This window comes from Amaranthus tricolor, chromosome 12 (genome assembly GCF_026212465.1).
Source record: "Amaranthus tricolor cultivar Red isolate AtriRed21 chromosome 12, ASM2621246v1, whole genome shotgun sequence".
NCBI lineage: Eukaryota > Viridiplantae > Streptophyta > Magnoliopsida > Caryophyllales > Amaranthaceae > Amaranthus > Amaranthus tricolor.
In genome coordinates this window covers 179491-198354 of record NC_080058.1, presented here as the reverse complement: position 1 = coordinate 198354, position 18864 = coordinate 179491, and the positions used below count along the sequence as shown (strand labels likewise).

Genomic DNA, 18864 nt, shown 5'->3' with positions numbered 1-18864 from the left:
AACTCGGTACCCATACCCGGACAAAGCACCCGAATCAAGATTCAACACAGTATTGTCATCCTCTTCTTCTCCCCGTCTCCTCATTTTCTAATCTCTTCTCTCTCTCTCTCTCTGCCTTTTTTCTTTGACGCATTTCATCGAACACCTTTGAGGGCAATTTGCTCAAAGAAAAAAGCAGAACAAGAATTCAACAATGTCGTTGAGACCCAATTCAAGGACAGAAGTAAGGAAGAAATCTTACAAACTTGGGGTTGATGCCGACGAAGCTCGTCGTCGTAGAGAGGATAATTTGGTGGAGATCAGGAAGAATAAGAGGGAAGATAATCTTTTGAAGAAGCGTAGAGAAGGTTTAGTCCTTCAAAATCAATCCCAATCTCAATCTCAACCTCTTAACAATGATGTTCCTCAGAATCTCGACAAGAAGGTATCGAATTTATTTTTACTTTTGGATTTTTGTTGTGTTTTTGGGTTTCGTAAAATGTTTAATAATTTTGTTTTTCGATCTTTGGTTTTGTGGGTTGTTTAATTCTGTTTAAGATTAATCTTCATTGATACTTGCTAAGTTTAGGTTTTGGATGTTTATATTTGTTTTTTTTTGTTGGACTTATTTAGTTTGAAAGTAGAGTTTTTGAGTTGATTTAGTGTGTATTTTTGGTTTGATGACTGATTTTGGAGTTCAGATTTGTTGGGTTTTAGTGTGATTCGTTGGCTGATGAACTGATATGATGAGAAATTGAGAATTGTGCTTGATATTTTTTAACTTCTTGGAAATTTGTATCGATTTATGTTGCTTGGATTTATGAGTCTTCTGATTTGAAGTGTTTGGGAATTGGGGGTGTAAGATCACCATCGATTACTACCCATGTTGTATCTGCGATTCAAATATTGGGTCGGGGTGGCATGGTTATCAAGCTTGCTTCTTTAATCTATATTTTAGGATTTGTGGCTTAAATGCTGTTTTATTGTCTCAAATTCTCGGTGAATCATTTATATTCAGTTTTTTTGAAGACTGTTAATGTAGTTTTTGATTGCTTTGTCCAAGATTCTTAAACATGATGTCTTAGGATTGTTACCAGAGAGTTTTGATTGGGATGTTTGTGCGATTAAATATAATATTTACTAAGTAGGATGACAATTGGTCAATTGCCATGTTCAAGGGACTAAATGCAAACGTAAACGGTGTAAGCTTCTAAATTTCCTAACTGAATGGTTTCAGGATTTTGTACATCATAGCTGATCGATCGGCAATGCTCCCGTTTTAATGTGTAAAAGTAAATTAAAATAGTGATTTGTAGCAAGCATTGAACACTTAATGAAGGCTTGAATTTAGTTTTATAAATTCTAAAGAAGCATGTCTTTTATCTTATATGATTTTTGTTTTGTTATAAATAAAGTTCTTAGGAGTACTTAATTTCATGAAACTGCTGTAGAATCTTTGTTTTTTTAGATAGTTTTTCTTATAGGCCATACATAATACAAACGAGCATTGTTCATTACTTTCACATAATGTTTTAACACTTTAGAGGGCTCTTTGCACGCCTTCACTGTTAAATCTTTTGATGTTCTGGTTTCAACAAGGAAGACCAACATCTGATGTAGCAATGCCATGTATATATAATTGAGGCCCTTAAAATTAAGGGCTTTGAGGCTCTTTTCAATACTTTCACATTATTTTCTTTTTTAAGGACGCCATATATATAAAATAAGTACTATGTATATATAATTGAGGCCCTTAAAATTAAGGGCTTTGAGCGGCGACTTGCTTTGCAAATGCCTCTATGACCCACAGGCTTGATTTTGCAAAACATAAAAATATTCAAGGATGGTAGGGAAATGTTTTAAAATTACTTTCCCTTGAAATTTATAGATTGCTATCGGTTTCCGGGATACAATCATATGACATAGGGTTCTGTGAACTATGAAGCTCGATTTGTCAAATCACTCATAAACTAACTACAGTTTTTTGTTGTGAAACAGTTGGAAAGTATTCCTATAATGGTTCAAGGAGTAGCATCTGCTGATCCTGCTTTGCAATTAGAGGCAACCACTCAGTTCAGAAAGCTTTTGTCCATTGGTGTGTACTAGATGTTCACTCACCACTTTGATATACCGTTTTTTCATGAAAAATTGTTTATGCCATTTGATTGCATTCTTCTGTAGAACGGTGCCCTCCGATTGACGAAGTTATTAGAGCTGGTGTTATCCCAAAGTTTGTGGAATTCCTTGACAGGCTTGATCTACCTCAACTTCAGGTGGGCAACTGATTGTCTGAAATTGTGAAGATTTGTCTTGCGGGTTACCGACTTGCCATTTAGTAAATTTACCATTTGTCCTATCCTCAGTTTGAAGCTGCATGGGCTTTGACTAATGTGGCATCTGGGACTTCGGAACACACAAGAGTTGTTATTGACCATGGTGCTGTCCCAAAGTTTGTTCAGCTCTTAGCGTCTCCCAGTGATGATGTCCGGGAGCAGGTAATTATCTTGGAATTTTTTACTCCATGTTATGCACTTTTTTTGGTAAGCTCTGGTTGAATATCAGGTTTATTTTGTTCTGCAAAAATTTTACGTTGATTCCAAGTAATGCCTTTGTACATGTTAATTGTCCTTTAATATGCCTTTTTTGCAGTTTTCTTAATAGAGTTGGGAGTTGGAACTAATGTTTTTGAATGGTTGAAGTTCATTTTTTCATCATATTTGTATCTAGATTTTTTCAACAAATGTACATTCTTTATTATCTTTAGGTCTTGATTGTTTATTTCTTGATGACTTCTTTGAGATGTAAGAAGTCACAAAATTTTGTGATGTGCAGGCAGTGTGGGCATTGGGAAACGTTGCTGGCGACTCTCCAAGCTGTAGGGATCTTGTACTGAATCATGGTGCACTCGCGCCATTGTTATCTCAGCTGAATGAAAACTCCAAACTGTCAATGCTGAGGAATGCTACCTGGACATTGTCCAACTTTTGTCGTGGCAAACCACCGGCACCCTTTGAACAGGTTTTTAGTTTTAGCTAGAATGTTCTGATTTGTGTAGAAAATTATAATTGAAAGGCCATGTCACCGAAGTTATTTTTTCTGGATTTTATAGGTTAAACCTGCGTTACCGATTCTTCGACACCTTATTCATCTAAATGACGAAGAAGTTTTAACAGATGCCTGCTGGGCCCTTTCGTATTTGTCTGATGGCCCTAATGACAAAATTCAGACTGTCATTGAATCTGGAGTATGCCCACGGCTTATTCAGCTCCTTCTGTATGTTGTTGGACTTACCCCTGTCTTCACTTTTAGTACATTCTTTTACACCTTTATTTTCATTGAATGACGTTGTGTATTTGGCCATTAGTTTTTTATTCCTGGATGTTATGGCTAATTTGAATCCTTCTATTGTTTAGCCATCCTTCGCCAACTGTTCTCATTCCTGCTCTTCGAACAGTTGGGAATATTGTTACGGGAGATGATACCCAAACCCAGGTACTGATTTTAGTGCTTTTTGGTTGCTGTTCTTTATGTTTTTGTTGTCGATGTGCATAGTTTAGACTTTAAAGGGTCCTTCCTGTGTTTGCTTTTGTTCTGGAGGCTGTTATATCTAGTGGGTTTAATGCTAGGACTCATATTTTACATTGGGTTACTGTTAGATGTATTTTTTATTTTAGGGACTGATATTCTCAAGTATTTATGTTATTAGACCATGTCCCTTGGGGAGAAATTTGGAATGTGAAAATGTTGGAAAAAAAATACATTAATGTTCAAGCTAATCTTATGAGAAACTACGTGAAGGGACTATTTTCATCTCCTTTGTTATTTATTTTCATTCGTTATCTTTCCCTTCTAAACTTTAACAAACATGTTTATGGACTTAATTGCAGTTTGTACTGGACAACAATGTTCTTCCTTGTCTCAACCAACTTCTCTCTCAAAATCACAAAAAGAGCATCAAGAAGGAAGCATGTTGGACAATATCGAATATAACTGCTGGAAATAAGGCTCAAATTCAGGTATTTGCAAAAAAAAATTGAAGACTAAAATTTAGGCCTATTTCATTAATTAGCTAATTTTTTTCGATGTCGTACGCAACATCTCTATTTTATCTAACATTAATTTGAAAATATTAGACACCGTGTGGTGGTCAAAAGTTTGGAATGGTATGAATTGGAATTTCTTACTTTAGGGGGTATGGATTAGGAGCCCTCTACAAGCTTTATATGTATGTTTGGTTCAATAATGGAACAAATTATGTTGATTTGTTTTTTTAAAATGTTGTTCAACTTAAACCCTGTGAAGTTAAAGTTCTTTTCAACAATCAAATTTAAAGTGAAAACTAATTGAAATCAAATGATCATCATGATACAAATCGTACAAATTTATAATGGGGATATAAAACTGGAAATAGATTTGTTAACTAAAAAGTACAAAATTAAAGAATAAACAGGAAAAACTGACCCAAAAAGAAGAAGGAAGCAAAAATGTTGAGAAGAAAATACTATTCTGATGTTTGATGAAGAAAGAGAACAATGACAAGTAGACTATCAAGAGAATGGGAAAAACAAAAAAAATCATCTGAGGACATGTTGCCAAATGAACATGCGTTAGAAATAAAGAATCAGCAGATAAGACTACCGATTGAGGACTTCAGTTAATGAATGATGGGTGTTGGTTTCCTTTTCTCTCCCCTCTAAGGTTCCATATTTGGGTGGATTGGATTCAAAAGCTTGGGAGGAGAATAAAGTTACAAACTCCTGTGGATTTGGGTGGAGTTAGAACCTCTTGGGTATCAGACTCAGTAGAAAATAAATTAACCATATTTCAAAGGATTTGGAATACATTCCGACATCTTGAATCAAACACCCCTTAATGTTTTTGCTGAAATTGATGCCTCCTGTGGTCTTCTATCACTTTTTTCACTTGAAGCATTTAGTTGTTACTTTTCTTTTATGTTTCTGTGTATTTTTGATTCTAAATCTAGAGCATTTGCATGTGTTTTTTTATTTTGTAGAAAGCCTTCCAAATAGTGTATACTTGTTTTGTTGTTAGCCGTCTTTTGTGTTGGTTGTTAGAGTTTCCAGTTCTTATTTTGTTTTGTGCTAGCAACGGTGATGGATAATGTGCTAGATTATGGATGTCCCGTATACTTTTGTGCTGTTGTGTCAATCTGCTCATACATAGAATATTTGTGATTTAGGCTGTTATAGAGGCTGGTCTGGTGCAGCCTCTCGTGTACCTACTCCAAAATGCAGAGTTTGACATCAAGAAGGAGGCTGCATGGGCAATTTCAAATGCTACATCTGGCGGATCTCCCGATCAGATAAGGTATGCTTTTCATGATCAATGCCTGTTATACTTCTGGCATCTCTGATATTATTTTGTGCTAGAGAAGTCAGCATCTTTCCTTGTATCCTTTTTGCTTCCTGATGAATATATAAGTTTCCGTTATGAAAAGAGGTGAGCATCTGTTATGGAAAGAGGTGAGCACTTGTTACATGAAAAGAGGGATATAGGGGGATTAGCATATGGACAGTAGTTTGTGAGTACATGGATATCAAAATTCCAGATTCTTTCCATGATAGTGGGAGTTCTGCCAGTGCTCCTTTCTCCTGCTCTTTGTTTAGATAGTGCTGAATACATCTAAATAGATGGCACGGGGATACCTAGGTCTACACCCTTTTCTCTTCATGAGCTGTGACAGCCTGTATTTGTGATCTTAGCTAATACTATCCACTGCTTTTTATAATTGTTACACTTCCTTTCATGTGAAAGCTTTTTGAGAGGAGTGCAACAGTTTAAAAAATGGAAGATAATATATATGTACATCAGTTATCAAAATCATATAGATCTTAGTTATCATCTTAAAGCGATTTTTTAATCGATTGCGATGTGAAGGTAATATTATGATTGGATATATTTGGTAGATTGGTCATATTGACGTTAGATATATGTTTATTGAATTTATCAAATCCTTGGGCATGTTAAAATTAAGTACTTGTTGCCAACAGTGTGGCCATCTTCTTTGGTGTCATATGAAGAGTAACTGAGGGTTGGGCTTGTTAGTGTTCCAATCCAGCTACTGCCAATCATAAAAAAAGCACAAATCGCCTCTATAAAAGCTAGCAAAACATGAATATTAGAATCTAATATTGAAACCTGTTTTGGCTTAATTTTATCTTCATCCCTTCTCTAAAATTTTCTTATGTAGTTCTCAATTTTCATCTCCTTCATGCTTCTAGATTCTAAATGGATGAGACAAATTGGGAGATTGAATGAGTGGCATTTGGGATCCCGTAACACAAAGGAAGTGAGTGTTTGATGGACAAAATGCCTTTGCTCTCTCCATATCTCTCTCTCCTCTTCTTCTTCTCTCACCCTATTCCTTGACTTTTACCTCCTCCACTTCTCCTTTTCCTCTTCTCAGCGATATTTTCTTCTGTTACTACTACTTACTACACTGTAGTGATATCACCAAACAACTGCAGCTCTGGCTTTTCTATCTTAATCTGCTTTTCGCCTTGAAGATTTCTGGTCTGGAATTGTGGCTGATGTTGTCTGAAAAAGGATTGTTTCCTACAAAGCAGATAAGAGGTTTGCTATTATGATCTTCAATTCTTTTTCTTTTTTCTCTTTAAAAATTATTTTAAGTTTGCAGTGGGGTTGATCAAAGTGTGTGGAACACAGATGTCATTGGCGGCATGAGGGTGTTCTGGAAGTAGGATGGGTGCGTTACACAGTAATGGAGGGTTTTTTTTTTGTTCGGTATTCTTTGGGGCATTGAGGGTGGGATGGGGAGGTGATTTAGTGGTCGCATAGCTTTTATTGAGCTGGCCAATTGAAAGTGAGAGCAAGAGGGAGGGAGGAAAGATAAAGCTTTAGGAGATCCCTTACTACTTTTGTTATTGGAATCAAAGGACTGGCGCCTTCTTTCCATATTTAGAGAGATCAAGGTGGGAGGTTCACAATTTTATCTCCTGCATTCTTTTTTGTGCCAGTGAACAATAGTTTGTGACAATGGCCTTAAACAATCTAATTTTTGTATCACTGAATTGGGTCTAGGGCTACCTTGTGTGTCATGAGCATAACTTTTTCAAGGCATTCCAAGCCTATCAAATTCATATGTGCTTCTATGAATGTATGGATTGGAAGGCTCGACAACCTTTTTAAGGGAAGAATGAGTAAGGGTAGGTTAGACATAACCATGTAAAGAAACTTGGATAGGTGATGAAGATCTGTATTTTCCACCCAATATGTATAACTTAGTTTCAGAACCAGCATGCATTATTTTCTGCTTTAGATTGACCTGCAAGAGTGAGTCCACTTACGTACCTATTGTCTCTAAAACTTGTTGCCTATCTTGGCATGTTCTTGGGGGGTTATATAGCTCTGGTTATTGCTTATTGGCCCATTTTCTAACTTAATTTTGTTTTATATTGAACTTGTTAACATTCGTTTATCCCTTGACTAAACTTATTGGATTGTTGAAATCTTTTCACCTTTTTTTTTGATGGTGGAAAGAGCAAGGCCAATGGTGTGTGTTGCTCCAGCTTGTCTATTTAAATCTGATTTCATGCTATTTGAACTGGGTTCCATAGGGGCTCACATTGAATATGGTATGCGGCTAAATAAGAAGCTTGCTGCCTGACTCTATCTTAGAGTTGTATCAATGCACTATCAATAGTATTTTCAAGTTTTTTACTTGCAGTTCATGTCTTGTACCAAGTTTCATCCGAATTTTTTGTTTCAACAGATTCTTGGTTAATCAAGGTTGTATCAAACCTCTCTGTGATCTTTTGATATGCCCAGATCCACGAATTGTTACGGTTTCCCTTGAGGGGCTTGAGAACATACTAAAGGTAGGAGAGGCTGACAAAGAAATGGGAATGAACGGTGGAGTGAATGTATATGCTCAATTTATTGATGAATGCGAAGGGTTGGACAAGATCGAGAACTTACAAACTCATGATAACAATGACATTTATGAGAAGGCTGTGAAAGTGTTGGAGAAGTACTGGGCTGAAGAAGAAGAGCAAGCTGTTCAGGAGGGTTCTGCAGCTATGAACCAGCAGGGTTTCAACTTTGGTGCTACTCAGCCCAACATTCCAGCAGGCGGTTTCAAGTTTGCCTGAAGATGGGATGATCGAGCTTTTGGCGTTTATAGAGCTTCCATATCTTTAGGCCTCTTCTCCACTTGTGTACTTCACACGACCGAAAATGAGGAAAATTATGGGTATTTAGTCTCCCTTAGAGCCGGTGTTTTGGTCTTGCTCTTAGGGATCATTGTTCTATGAATTATGGGTTTACTTGTTTTGTGTTTGTGTCTCACAAGAAAATTTATGTTATACTCAGAATTTGTATTTACCTGCACAAGTTTAGTCACAAGTTTCTTGCCATGTTTGGCCCCTTGAATTTTTTTTTTTTCCGAGAATTTTAAGTTTCAAGTTGATTGTCGAGTAAGGATAAATATTCTACTGTTATACATTTCAACAAATATTAATGTATGTTTCTTATTATTTTTAAAAAATTTGTTTAAAGATATATAAGTAGTAAAGGTACAAAAAGTTGAATTCCATGATTAGTTAAATCTGTTTTTATACAGACTGATAGTGTTGCAAAATAGAAGCTTTGCATCCATAAATAATTAAATATGGTGCCGATTCATTTGTATTTAGTAGAATTTCTTTTTAGCTGTGTATTACAATCTGAAATGTGTTTCTTTTGAAGAAAATAAAAACTGAAATGAAGTTGTGACTCCATAACGGTGGAACACGCTTGTTTGTTGCCTAAAAAAATTATTTTAGTAGAATTTGCATAGTTTTATTTTTATCTATCAAATAACTTTATTTTATTTTCAGTAAAAATGTTTGAGAGAGTAATAGACTAGTGCTGAGTGGCGGCTTAGTTCAATTTTTTATGCTTTGACTCCAAACTTTAAGTTCAAATATTTATATTCCTGTTTCATAAAATTTGTTAAATTGAATTTTGAATGCAATATCTTTTGAGTTGTATATAGCACATTATATACATAATAAAAAAAAGGAGAGTCAAAAGTAGAGTGGTATTATGGGGTTTTTAATGTAAGGGAGAAAAATTAGTATGGGTAATGGAGGGTATAATTGAAAATAGGATAAAACTACTAAGGGTATAAAAGTTAAAAATCCATACAAAAAATAAAAATGGGAAGAAATAAACATAATGTGAAAGATTTGTGTGCTCTTAATCTTGATTATTAATTATAAGTTTATAGCCAAGAGGTAATTTGTTTAGAAAGATTTTCATGATGAAAGCTTAAACCCTAATAAGTTTTTAAAGAGATATATAAAATTATACCCAAGGGCAATTTCCTTGAAAGATGCAGTCTTTGACAAGAAGATCGTTGCAGAGATTTATCAGCAAACATGTCCATGTTTGTATCCCTTCTCTATAATTTATGATTTTGTTTGTATTATTGTTTTTTTAACATCAAATAGCAAATTCCCCAGTTTCAGTATCAGTATTGCTAAAATTCTGAACTTCTAATGTTGATTAATTTACTCAATATTTATTCAGTACTTTTGTTCTTTTTTATTGAAACTGTTTTCGTAATCTTTTCTGCTGGTAATTTCAGCTGTCTGAAGTATAGTAACCAATTCTATAGGTGTGTTTTGTTCTTTAAAATTTATGCCATTGCTAGTGATTAGGTTTTAATTTGAGCAGAATCGTGCCCATTTTAACAAGTATCAGCTCGTTTTAAGATATGGGAGTTTCAAAATTGAAGTGGTTGGTATGGGAAAGATTTAAACTTGTTAAGAGGCGGAGCAAACATACACAATAATTTCATGGACACCATTTATTTTATTTTATTTATTTATTGAAATTTTGGGGCCTAAAATAATTGAGCTGAAGCAAAAGTAATTATACATTGTAAGCTGATATTTTAGGCCTCTTAATTAAGGGCCATGTACAATTGAGTACCTTGCACATTCATAACTCTACCCTTGATTATCATAGATGTAGGCAATCCGCTTATTGCACTGCACATGATACTATACATTTGAGTATCAAGAATTCAGTTTATTACTATCCCTTAGTTTGGATCAAGCTGTGAGGTAGTTTGCCACTTGCCATTAACTAGAGCTTTTTTGGCGGTCGATTTTATACATTCACTGCGGACGTTTTAAATGACAGTTTTATAACGATGGAAATTAATTAAGCAATGGTTTAAGATATGCATATTCGTCAATACGTGTATTGAATTTGATACCCCTTAGTTTGAAATATGCTGTGTCTTACTTTGGTTTTTAGGCAATTGGATGCCGGACATATGGTTCTACTAGGATTTTTGATGCTGGCCAGCCGACCGCTGCTTCTCACCCGGAAGTATGTTTTGAGCAGATTCTTTGTGCTTTTAAACATTCTGTATTCTGTTTGAGGGGGAAAATAACTCTTGGTTGTTTTTGTGGTTATAGTTACTAAAAGAAGGGGAGTTGACTCCTGGTATAACTTGTGATGAATACATCTCCAGACGAAAGAGATTGTTGGAGATTCTCCCTGAGAAGAGTATTGCCATCATTGCAGCTTCCCCAATCAAGATGATGACTGATGTTGTGCCTTACCCATATCGACAAGATGCTGATTATTTGTATGTCACAGGCTGTCAGCAACCTGGTGGGATTGCTGTTTTAGGTCATGAAATTGGTTTGTGTATGTTCATGCCGGAGCCAACATATCATGTATGTTCAATTGAGTCCAACGAAATTTTATCTACTTAGCTGAAATCCCATCACAAAAAGAGAATAAAGGATCTATAAGTTGATTGGCTTTGGTGTTTAATAATAATAATAGTGTATTGACAATAATGTTAGGTAGAAGTACGTCCACTTCTTTAATACTATTTCTTGTGATAAAATTATTTCATTTGATCCTAGGATGTCACATGGGAAGGGAATACTGCTGGGGTAAAGGAGGCAATGGAGATATTCAAGGCTGATCAGGCATTACCTATGAGCAAACTCCAGCAGGTAAGTGGTCCTTTTTTTTTCCTTGTAAATATGTATTCTCTCATTCTCTGTGCTGTAATGTGACTCGTGTCCACAGGAGTTTTTTTTTCCAACACTCCACCCTCTTTAAATAACTTGTTGGGGGTATTGCTTTAAGACATGTTAAAGGGAGACAGTTGGATGAGTTGCTATTGATAGAAGTAATAGGAATTCAAGTGATAGTTAAGGAATTATGCATCTAGAATAGAGGTTTTCAAGCTGGTTCCTCACAGCTGTAGTTTCTGTGGTATTTCCTTCATGCACTGATCCCTCTATTTATCACACTGACGCATGCAGATGTTATCTGGATTTTTAGAAAGATCTTCGGAAGTATTTCATAATGTAAAGACTGCTACAAGAACTTATGTGGAGTTGGAGTCCTTTCAGAAGGCATTAAATAAAGGCAAAGCAAAAGATCTGTCTGTATATACTCATGAAATGCGCTGGGTGAAATCTCCAGCTGAAATTAACTTGATGAGAGAGGCTGCTACAATTGCTTGTCAGGTAACCCTACATGAGTCCATTCACCAAGTTTTTACGTACCTATCTAAGGGCGAGAATTCCTTTGTGGCTCTGTCACTATCTTGGTGATAATAATTAATAGATAATGATACTGTTGCTTGCAAAATTACAGTTTCCCGTCGGCTTAGCTACAAAGTGGTGTAGAACTTTTCGCTTAAACTTTTAGTTGCTTGTATCTTTAAAGAAGCAGAAAATTATTTTCTTATTGAGGCTAAGCTCTTGTATTTATAGGATTGACATGTATCTGTCCATACATGTTTCATATTCATATAGCACCTAATTGAATTGTTGTTGAGTGACTGTCTCTAAAGTTTTGTATCTAACTATCTATTTGAGATTCGTGGTTCTTTGTATTTTGCTCTTCTACAGCCTCAAATTTGTTTAGTAGATGCATGCATGATTATCTCCTTGAAATAATTAAAACCAATTGTCGTTTCTATTTTGTACATAGGCTCAATTACAGACCATGTTTCACTCAAAGACATATCCACATGAACGTATGATGGCAGCAAAGGTGGAGTATGAGTGCAAAATGAGAGGTGCCCAGAAAATGGCGTAAGCTTCTTTCCTTGTAAGCATTAGCCGGAGACCATTGAATTTTCACCATATGACTCAAATATGTAAGAGCCTTTTTAGTCACGTGGTGCAGAGGGAGTAACAAATTAGAAAAGATTGTGCTTTATGCTATAGAAAGGAGACCATTGAAAGTTTATTGGATTTTTCTTATGTATTGTAGACTTGTAGTAGAAGGTGATTTAAATCTTTGTGTATCTTTGATGGGGTCAAATATATATATTCTTTGGTTTTGGATATAGTTTATGATGGAAAACGGTATATTATGATTCTTTAAATCACTTGCACTTCTTAGTTTTGTGTAGTGGATTATGATTTTCTAGGGTCAATTGATAATAACCTTTTGGTTATCACAAGGGAACTTTGTGTACATCTAACTTCCCAAACCAAACCTAGATGGGAGTTACTGATATATGGGAAAATGAAGTATTTTTGTTTCGATAAAAAGGTTCATGCATTTTTCCCAAGGTACAAATTTTCTCTTGTCAACCGAGTTAACTGAGTCTGATTACTTCTTTTGGGCCAAGAAATCAATGGAAGGATCTCAAATTGATTTATTCTTTTAATGGTATGTATCAACATCGAGGATGTTATCAAGGTTTTTTATGTATATACTTCTTGAAGGACCACAATACATAGGTTATTGGTTCATGCAATGGACTTTTTCATGATAGGAATATGCTTTGGCTTTTTTTTTTTTTTTTTTTTTTTTTTTTTTTTTTTTTTTCTGTATATGTACATCTATTGAATGTTTTGATGGTTGATGTACTCAATTGATCACTAGGAGTAATTTTATTCTTGTTTATTGTTGCTAGATTTAATCCTGTGGTGGGTGGTGGTCCAAATGGCAGTGTCATACATTATTCTCGAAATGATCGTAGAGTGAGTTCATCTTCGTACTTGTCCTTTTATAATCAAGCATAGATGTATCTATAAAGCTATATTATTTTTTGCAGGTTAATAATGGTGAACTTGTGCTGATGGATATTGGATGCGAGTTTCATGGGTACGTTAGTGATATGACTCGTACATGGCCTCCATCTGGTAGATTTTTATCTGCTCATGTATGTAAGCTTTTTCAACTTGATTTTCAGGTTTTATCTTTTATTCCTTAAGAACCAAACTAAGAAAGTGAAGATGTAGCTAATTTGACTTGATGGTATAATTCTTTGTTACGCGTATGTTTCAGGGTGTTATGTTTTTCCTGCTTTTGTACATGAATGAAAGCCTCTTTGTATGGGTGTGTAAATTGGACTGTTTCACTCAAACTTGGCCAAATCTAAGCTGAAACCAAATTGATTTATGTATAGGAAAAATTGTCTGTTTTTACCTTATTAATTTTTAGTTGTCAGCTAACTCCTTATAGTTTTCATTAATTATTTCTTTTTGTTTTTTTGGTGAGATGGTACCTTATTCTAAGTTATTTTAATAACTAGTCTTTTTGGTCGGCAATCACTCGTGTATGCTACACATATGTGCTTTGTGACTCACATTTTACTCACTGATAGTTAGTGCAAGATTTCAATCAGCGGAGTACTCAATAAGTTTTCAATGTATTAGCCTCTCTATTGTCTTCTAAATTTTGTATGTGTACTTCCCATCTTTACTCATCTGCCTTGCTTTGGCTCCAGTATGGTGACATGGGGAACCATTCCTATATTTTATCTTAGTTTTTCTTTAAGCCTCTAATCTTAATCTATCCTGACAATATTTTGTATTTTGAAATGATGTGAGCTCCTTGTCTTACAGGTTGACCTCTATGATCTTATTGTGGAGACGAATAAAGAATGTATAGAGCTTTGTAAACCTGGTGTAACCTTACGGCAAATACATGAACATTCGGTATGATCTCTTCATTATTTCTTTATGTGCATAGCTAATTTGGCATCCCTATCTATAGCTGTCAGAGTTTTGATACTTGTCAGCAGGGACAGAACAAAACTTAATATTTTCTTTTCCCATGTGAGGAGGGGGTTCTTGGCGGGGTGGGGGTATGGGAAATAAGAAACATATGCTAATTATTCTACAGCATTGTTTATATGGTCACTGCTTTTTCTTTGGCAAATGATCAGCATCCTTAGCCTAAAATAGTTCCATCGTTATTGTCAAGTCACTAGATAGCAGTATGACTGTACATGTGAATATTTGGGGCGGTTATGCTTAACCCTGCTTTAAACTCATACTCTTTGTCATGTTGCTTTGAGACAGTTGTAGTTGTATCTTATATTCATGTTCATTCACATGATAAATACTTGAACATCTGCTCAATATGATGTTGCAAATATTTCTAAGGTAACAATTCTTTTTCAAAACATCAAAAATATTTTGGTGTAAGTATTGTACGGTATCTAATTTTGAGGTCGAAGGATAGAGCCGTTCTATCAACTTTAAGTTGAACAACAAGTCAAAAAAACAAGTGAATGGAAGAAATTTATATATACGATGAGGAGAGAGAATGAGTTTGTGGATAAGATTAACAGATACGGAAATATAGCGAAGTTAAGGGGCGGATATAATATAAGTTTGTCAAATTCAAAGGGACGGAGGGATTGTATGACAATTCATATCAAGCAGTCACTTGTCTCTTTGATCCCTTTCCAACTAGTTTGAGTTGATTAGAATTACATGCTTTTTTTTTTTGCAAGTTTTCATCTGTTGACTTGGTGATGTGATGTATTACTTGAATATCTGCTCAATATGGTTTTAGGTCCAGAAACTCTACAAAGGACTGAGAAAAATTGGAGTACTGAAAGACAAACTGAGCAGTCACCGAACATACCATCAACTCAACCCAACGAATATAGGTGTCTCTGTTTGATCTAGTGCTTTTGTTAGATTGTTATTGTGAACTATGAAATTGTTGTGGCAGATAGATTTTTTATTAGTAATTGCTGATGCGTGTTCCTTATTTGAATCATAAATCTGGCTCCTTATGTAAATAGGACACTATCTAGGAATGGATGTTCATGATTGTTCTACGATCAGCAATGACCGCCCTTTGAAGCCAGGGGTGGTAAGTTGTCTCCATTCATTCTCTTATCTCCACTCTTTGCCCCCTCCCCCTCCCAGAACATTATTAGAAATAAACGTTCAGACAACTTGACTATCATATCTCAATTCTCAAAATATGTTCTGTGATACATTTGTTTGACTAGATTTTGATAAGATACTGGACTAGAGTAAAATCTGGATACCTGTAGTGTTTGTTATTATTTGCAAAAGTTATTTTTATCCTCAGATTTTCACATATTTTTTCCTCCCCAGGTTATAACTATTGAGCCAGGTGTATATATCCCATCTTCCTTCGATGTTGCAGAGAAGTATTTCCTTCACTCCCTATTATCTATCTACGTCACCTACTCCTACTTTTCTTTTTTTTTGTACGTGCCGGTAGAAAACAGTTATGCAAAATTGGTAGTCACCCTAATGCAATCATGTGCATTTCTTTTTCTTTTTTTTTTTAATGTAAAGTTGCAAATGATATTGCTACCAAGGGTCAATTGGAAACAACCTCTTTGTTACTACTATCAAGGGTCAACTAAAGCTACGTACATCTGACATCCCCAACCTCCCATTGGTGGGTGCCATTTTATGGCAATGGGATTATGGAGTGTTGTACCCTAATGCAATTATTAGCAACTTATTTTCTGAATCTGTGTGGATAACCAATTAACCATAGGACAACGTTAGGAATTGGATGAAGTATCATGGGTTAGCCTTGTAGCTGAGAGTTTTTCCTTTCACCCTAGTGATAGGGGTTCAATTCTCACCACGTACAAGAAGGATAAATTTCATGTTCCCTTTGTTTGTAGATATTTCTAGCCTACCCATGAAAAAAATAATTGGATGGAGATTCTTTTGTCTTCATGTATATGTTCTGTCCAGGGCAAGTTTGTTAACTGATCACATATAATGCAGGTATCAAGGTATTGGGATAAGGATTGAAGATGAAGTTCTTATAACAGACAGTAGTTATGAGGTAATAGCTTCTGCCAGTGCAAAATGTTTGTCATACAACTTTAATTTGTAGAAATAAGTTAACTTCTCTTGAAAGAAAAATGGTTCAGAAAATGGAGTATGTTGTATAGATTATATCTACTAGCCACATTTACTAACATATCAAGTATTAAGTATTAACCGTTTTCCTTTCCCACTCAAACATGGTTGGGTGCATGCATGTATGCAACCTTTTACACATCAATAGTGGTCTATCTTTGTATTCTATGATTGACTCGTACTTATTGGAAACTTCTCACCGAATCATGTTTCAGAAATTTCTCACCGAATCATCTTTCGGAAACTTCATCCCTGAGTTCTAGATTAACAATTCGAAAACTTCTTTAACCAAACTGCATTATAATGTTCTAATGTAAAAATGTTTCTATATACAACTGATTATGATATTATATAAAAAGGACCCCATCATAGATGAAACCTTCGTTCTTAAACCTCTAAACTAAAGTTACCCATATCGTTTCTGGTAAAATATTGTGTTCTTAAATGTCTACAGATCTATGGCTTTAAGCATCCTCTGTTTTGCTTGGTAATCTATGGTCTAAGTTTCATTTTGCTAACGTGTCTTTTGGTATTTGAAACAGGTCCTTACTGGATCGATGCCCAAAGAAATAAGTCACATTGAGTCCTTGCTAAACAACTACGTCCATCAATCAGAATCAGATTGCTTAGCAACTGCTGTTTCAAGTTGAAGTGATGGCCTTCTCAAATTTCCATTGCCATAGGTTCTGTTCTTTTCTTTATTTTTTCTTTGTAGAACGTATGATATAAATATTCCGCAGTCCTTACTGTCATTGACCAGAATGCATTACATATTCTTGAGAATTCAGTACTTTGTTTTATCATATTCCTTATTTTGTATAAATATGTGAAAATTCTGGTTCTTCTTTAGTCTTTAGGTGGTGGCTTCTAAAGCTGTAAATGAAGTTATCAATGTTATGATGTTAAGTGTTGATTGCAATTCCATTTTTTCTATTATGTCTTTTTCTTTTTCCAGATCGATGCTATCAGAAGTACCAGGGGGCAGGGATCATTGTTCGAAAAACATGTCTAACATTTGTTGATGTATGTTTTAATAATTTTTTTGGACTATGCTTCTTGGGGCTGCATCTGCATTCTGCATGCTCGTAGCCTATGCGCCAGTGCTGGTTCAGTTGCCGTTCAGGTTGCTTTTCTATGTACTTCCCTCGAGTTTCCTTTCGAAACAAACAAAACACTGTCACCACAAATGCATTGTTTCCAATTCTAATAAACAATTATTTCACTTGTCCAGACTGATTAGAGTTTTGCTTGTATGCATTGATTCCGTTCGAGATGAATGCATGAAAAATCAAGTTCACTTTGTATGAATCTCGCTCTCTGGCAATGCTTTAGGTGCTTGTTAGAAAGTTAATTTTGTGTGCAAGTTGGACAATTCATTTTGGGTGCATGTTGGAAAAGTCATTCTAGGAGCTTGAAACCTTTTCTCGTTTGAATTTCAGGATCCTTGTGAACCAAATTAGGTCGGTATATTCTCTCCTAAATCAAGAGTTGATTTAGTGGGCTGTGAGTATCATCCTTTTAATTTGGAGATCCAAAGTGCAATTTTAATTTGTTAGACTCGTCAAAACTCATTAGTAAAGTTTGTGTGCAAACTTCTGTTCTCCTTACTTGAATCAAACTTGAACTTATTGAGGGGTGAAAAATGGAAGTATGTGTGGAAGTGAAGTATAGCCAAATTTACATTATCTCATATCCATTCCATTACTTCAATGCCATTAAGTTGCTTTCAAGTTCCACATAGAGTGGAGTTTAAGGTCAGATGTTTACATTATCTGAGATCTGACCCAAAAATTAGTTTTGACTACATTAGATTTAAATATGAGCTACTAAAAGCCAAAATGAATTGAATTAAAGTGAATTGAATCGAATCATATGTACCGGACATATTTGGCACCTCTGAGTAACCCCAAAACAATAGACCATTTCTCTTGATTTATATCCTGAACCTGTTCTGTAAGTGTAGTGATGTTCTGTTCTGCTAATATAAAGTTTATTACTACATAAAGGGATAAGGATTGCTAGGGTGGTAGTGGTTAGACCAGGTTAATTTTTGATCCGACCTGAAATAGATTCGAAACTAGACTAGAAACCAGTGAGCTATAATCTGCCCGACTGTGGTTTTGACAGGTCTAGTGATGGTAGATGGATGCATTGAAGGCATTACTACTCTCTGACAAGTGTTTATTAATGGTATGCGTGAATCCGTTGCCATTTGCAGAACTCTCCTGGTTCAAGCCTTTAAAAGTTTTGAAAAGATTGACCTTTGAGTGAAGCTGATTATTGAAGTATTGTGAAAATTTGAATAAAATAAGATGTTTTAACAACTTAATTCTAAAAATAAGCTTCGTGAAAAATTTATTCCCAAAATAAGCGTCCGTATATTCTAACCTATGCTTGGTGTAATGTCGTTGTTACTAACAGTGACTTAAAAAAAAAATTATTATTATTATTATTATTTTAAGTTGTTGTTAGTAACAGCGACTTAATACGTTTTAAGTTTTCAGTTTTCAGTTACTTCCTCATTCCAACCTACGAGATTAAGGAGTTGACTAGTTAATCTTAAAATCGCTATTAGTAACAGCGACTTGAGGTTTTACTAATTTTTTTTTATTTCGCTGTTAGTAACAGCGACATTACACCAAGCCTAAGTTGGGATGTACGGACGCTTATTTTGGGAATAAAGTTTTTACAAAGCTTATTTTTGGAATTAAAT

General features: G+C 35.1%; 2 protein-coding genes across 2 annotated transcripts; both read left to right on the top strand.

The window, feature by feature from the left end:
- LOC130796936 (importin subunit alpha-4) lies at positions 1 to 8544 on the top strand. The gene is made up of 10 exons (XM_057659382.1): positions 1 to 424; positions 1978 to 2074; positions 2161 to 2252; positions 2343 to 2474; positions 2812 to 2997; positions 3089 to 3252; positions 3393 to 3471; positions 3867 to 3995; positions 5180 to 5307; positions 7733 to 8544. Exons 1-10 carry the CDS (start codon positions 194 to 196, stop codon positions 8109 to 8111), a joined length of 1617 nt encoding a protein of 538 aa, XP_057515365.1. The 5' UTR covers positions 1 to 193; the 3' UTR covers positions 8112 to 8544.
- A 658-nt stretch (positions 8545 to 9202) lies between these two features.
- LOC130796937 (intermediate cleaving peptidase 55, mitochondrial) lies at positions 9203 to 18540 on the top strand. The gene is made up of 15 exons (XM_057659383.1): positions 9203 to 9388; positions 10267 to 10341; positions 10431 to 10694; positions 10890 to 10982; positions 11298 to 11504; positions 11974 to 12077; positions 12911 to 12977; positions 13052 to 13159; positions 13845 to 13937; positions 14803 to 14899; positions 15038 to 15108; positions 15360 to 15415; positions 16014 to 16074; positions 16694 to 16834; positions 17107 to 18540. The coding sequence occupies exons 1-14, from the start codon at positions 9335 to 9337 to the stop codon at positions 16799 to 16801; spliced, it is 1458 nt and encodes a 485-aa protein (XP_057515366.1). The 5' UTR covers positions 9203 to 9334; the 3' UTR covers positions 16802 to 16834; positions 17107 to 18540.
- Positions 18541 to 18864: the final 324 nt, after the last annotated feature.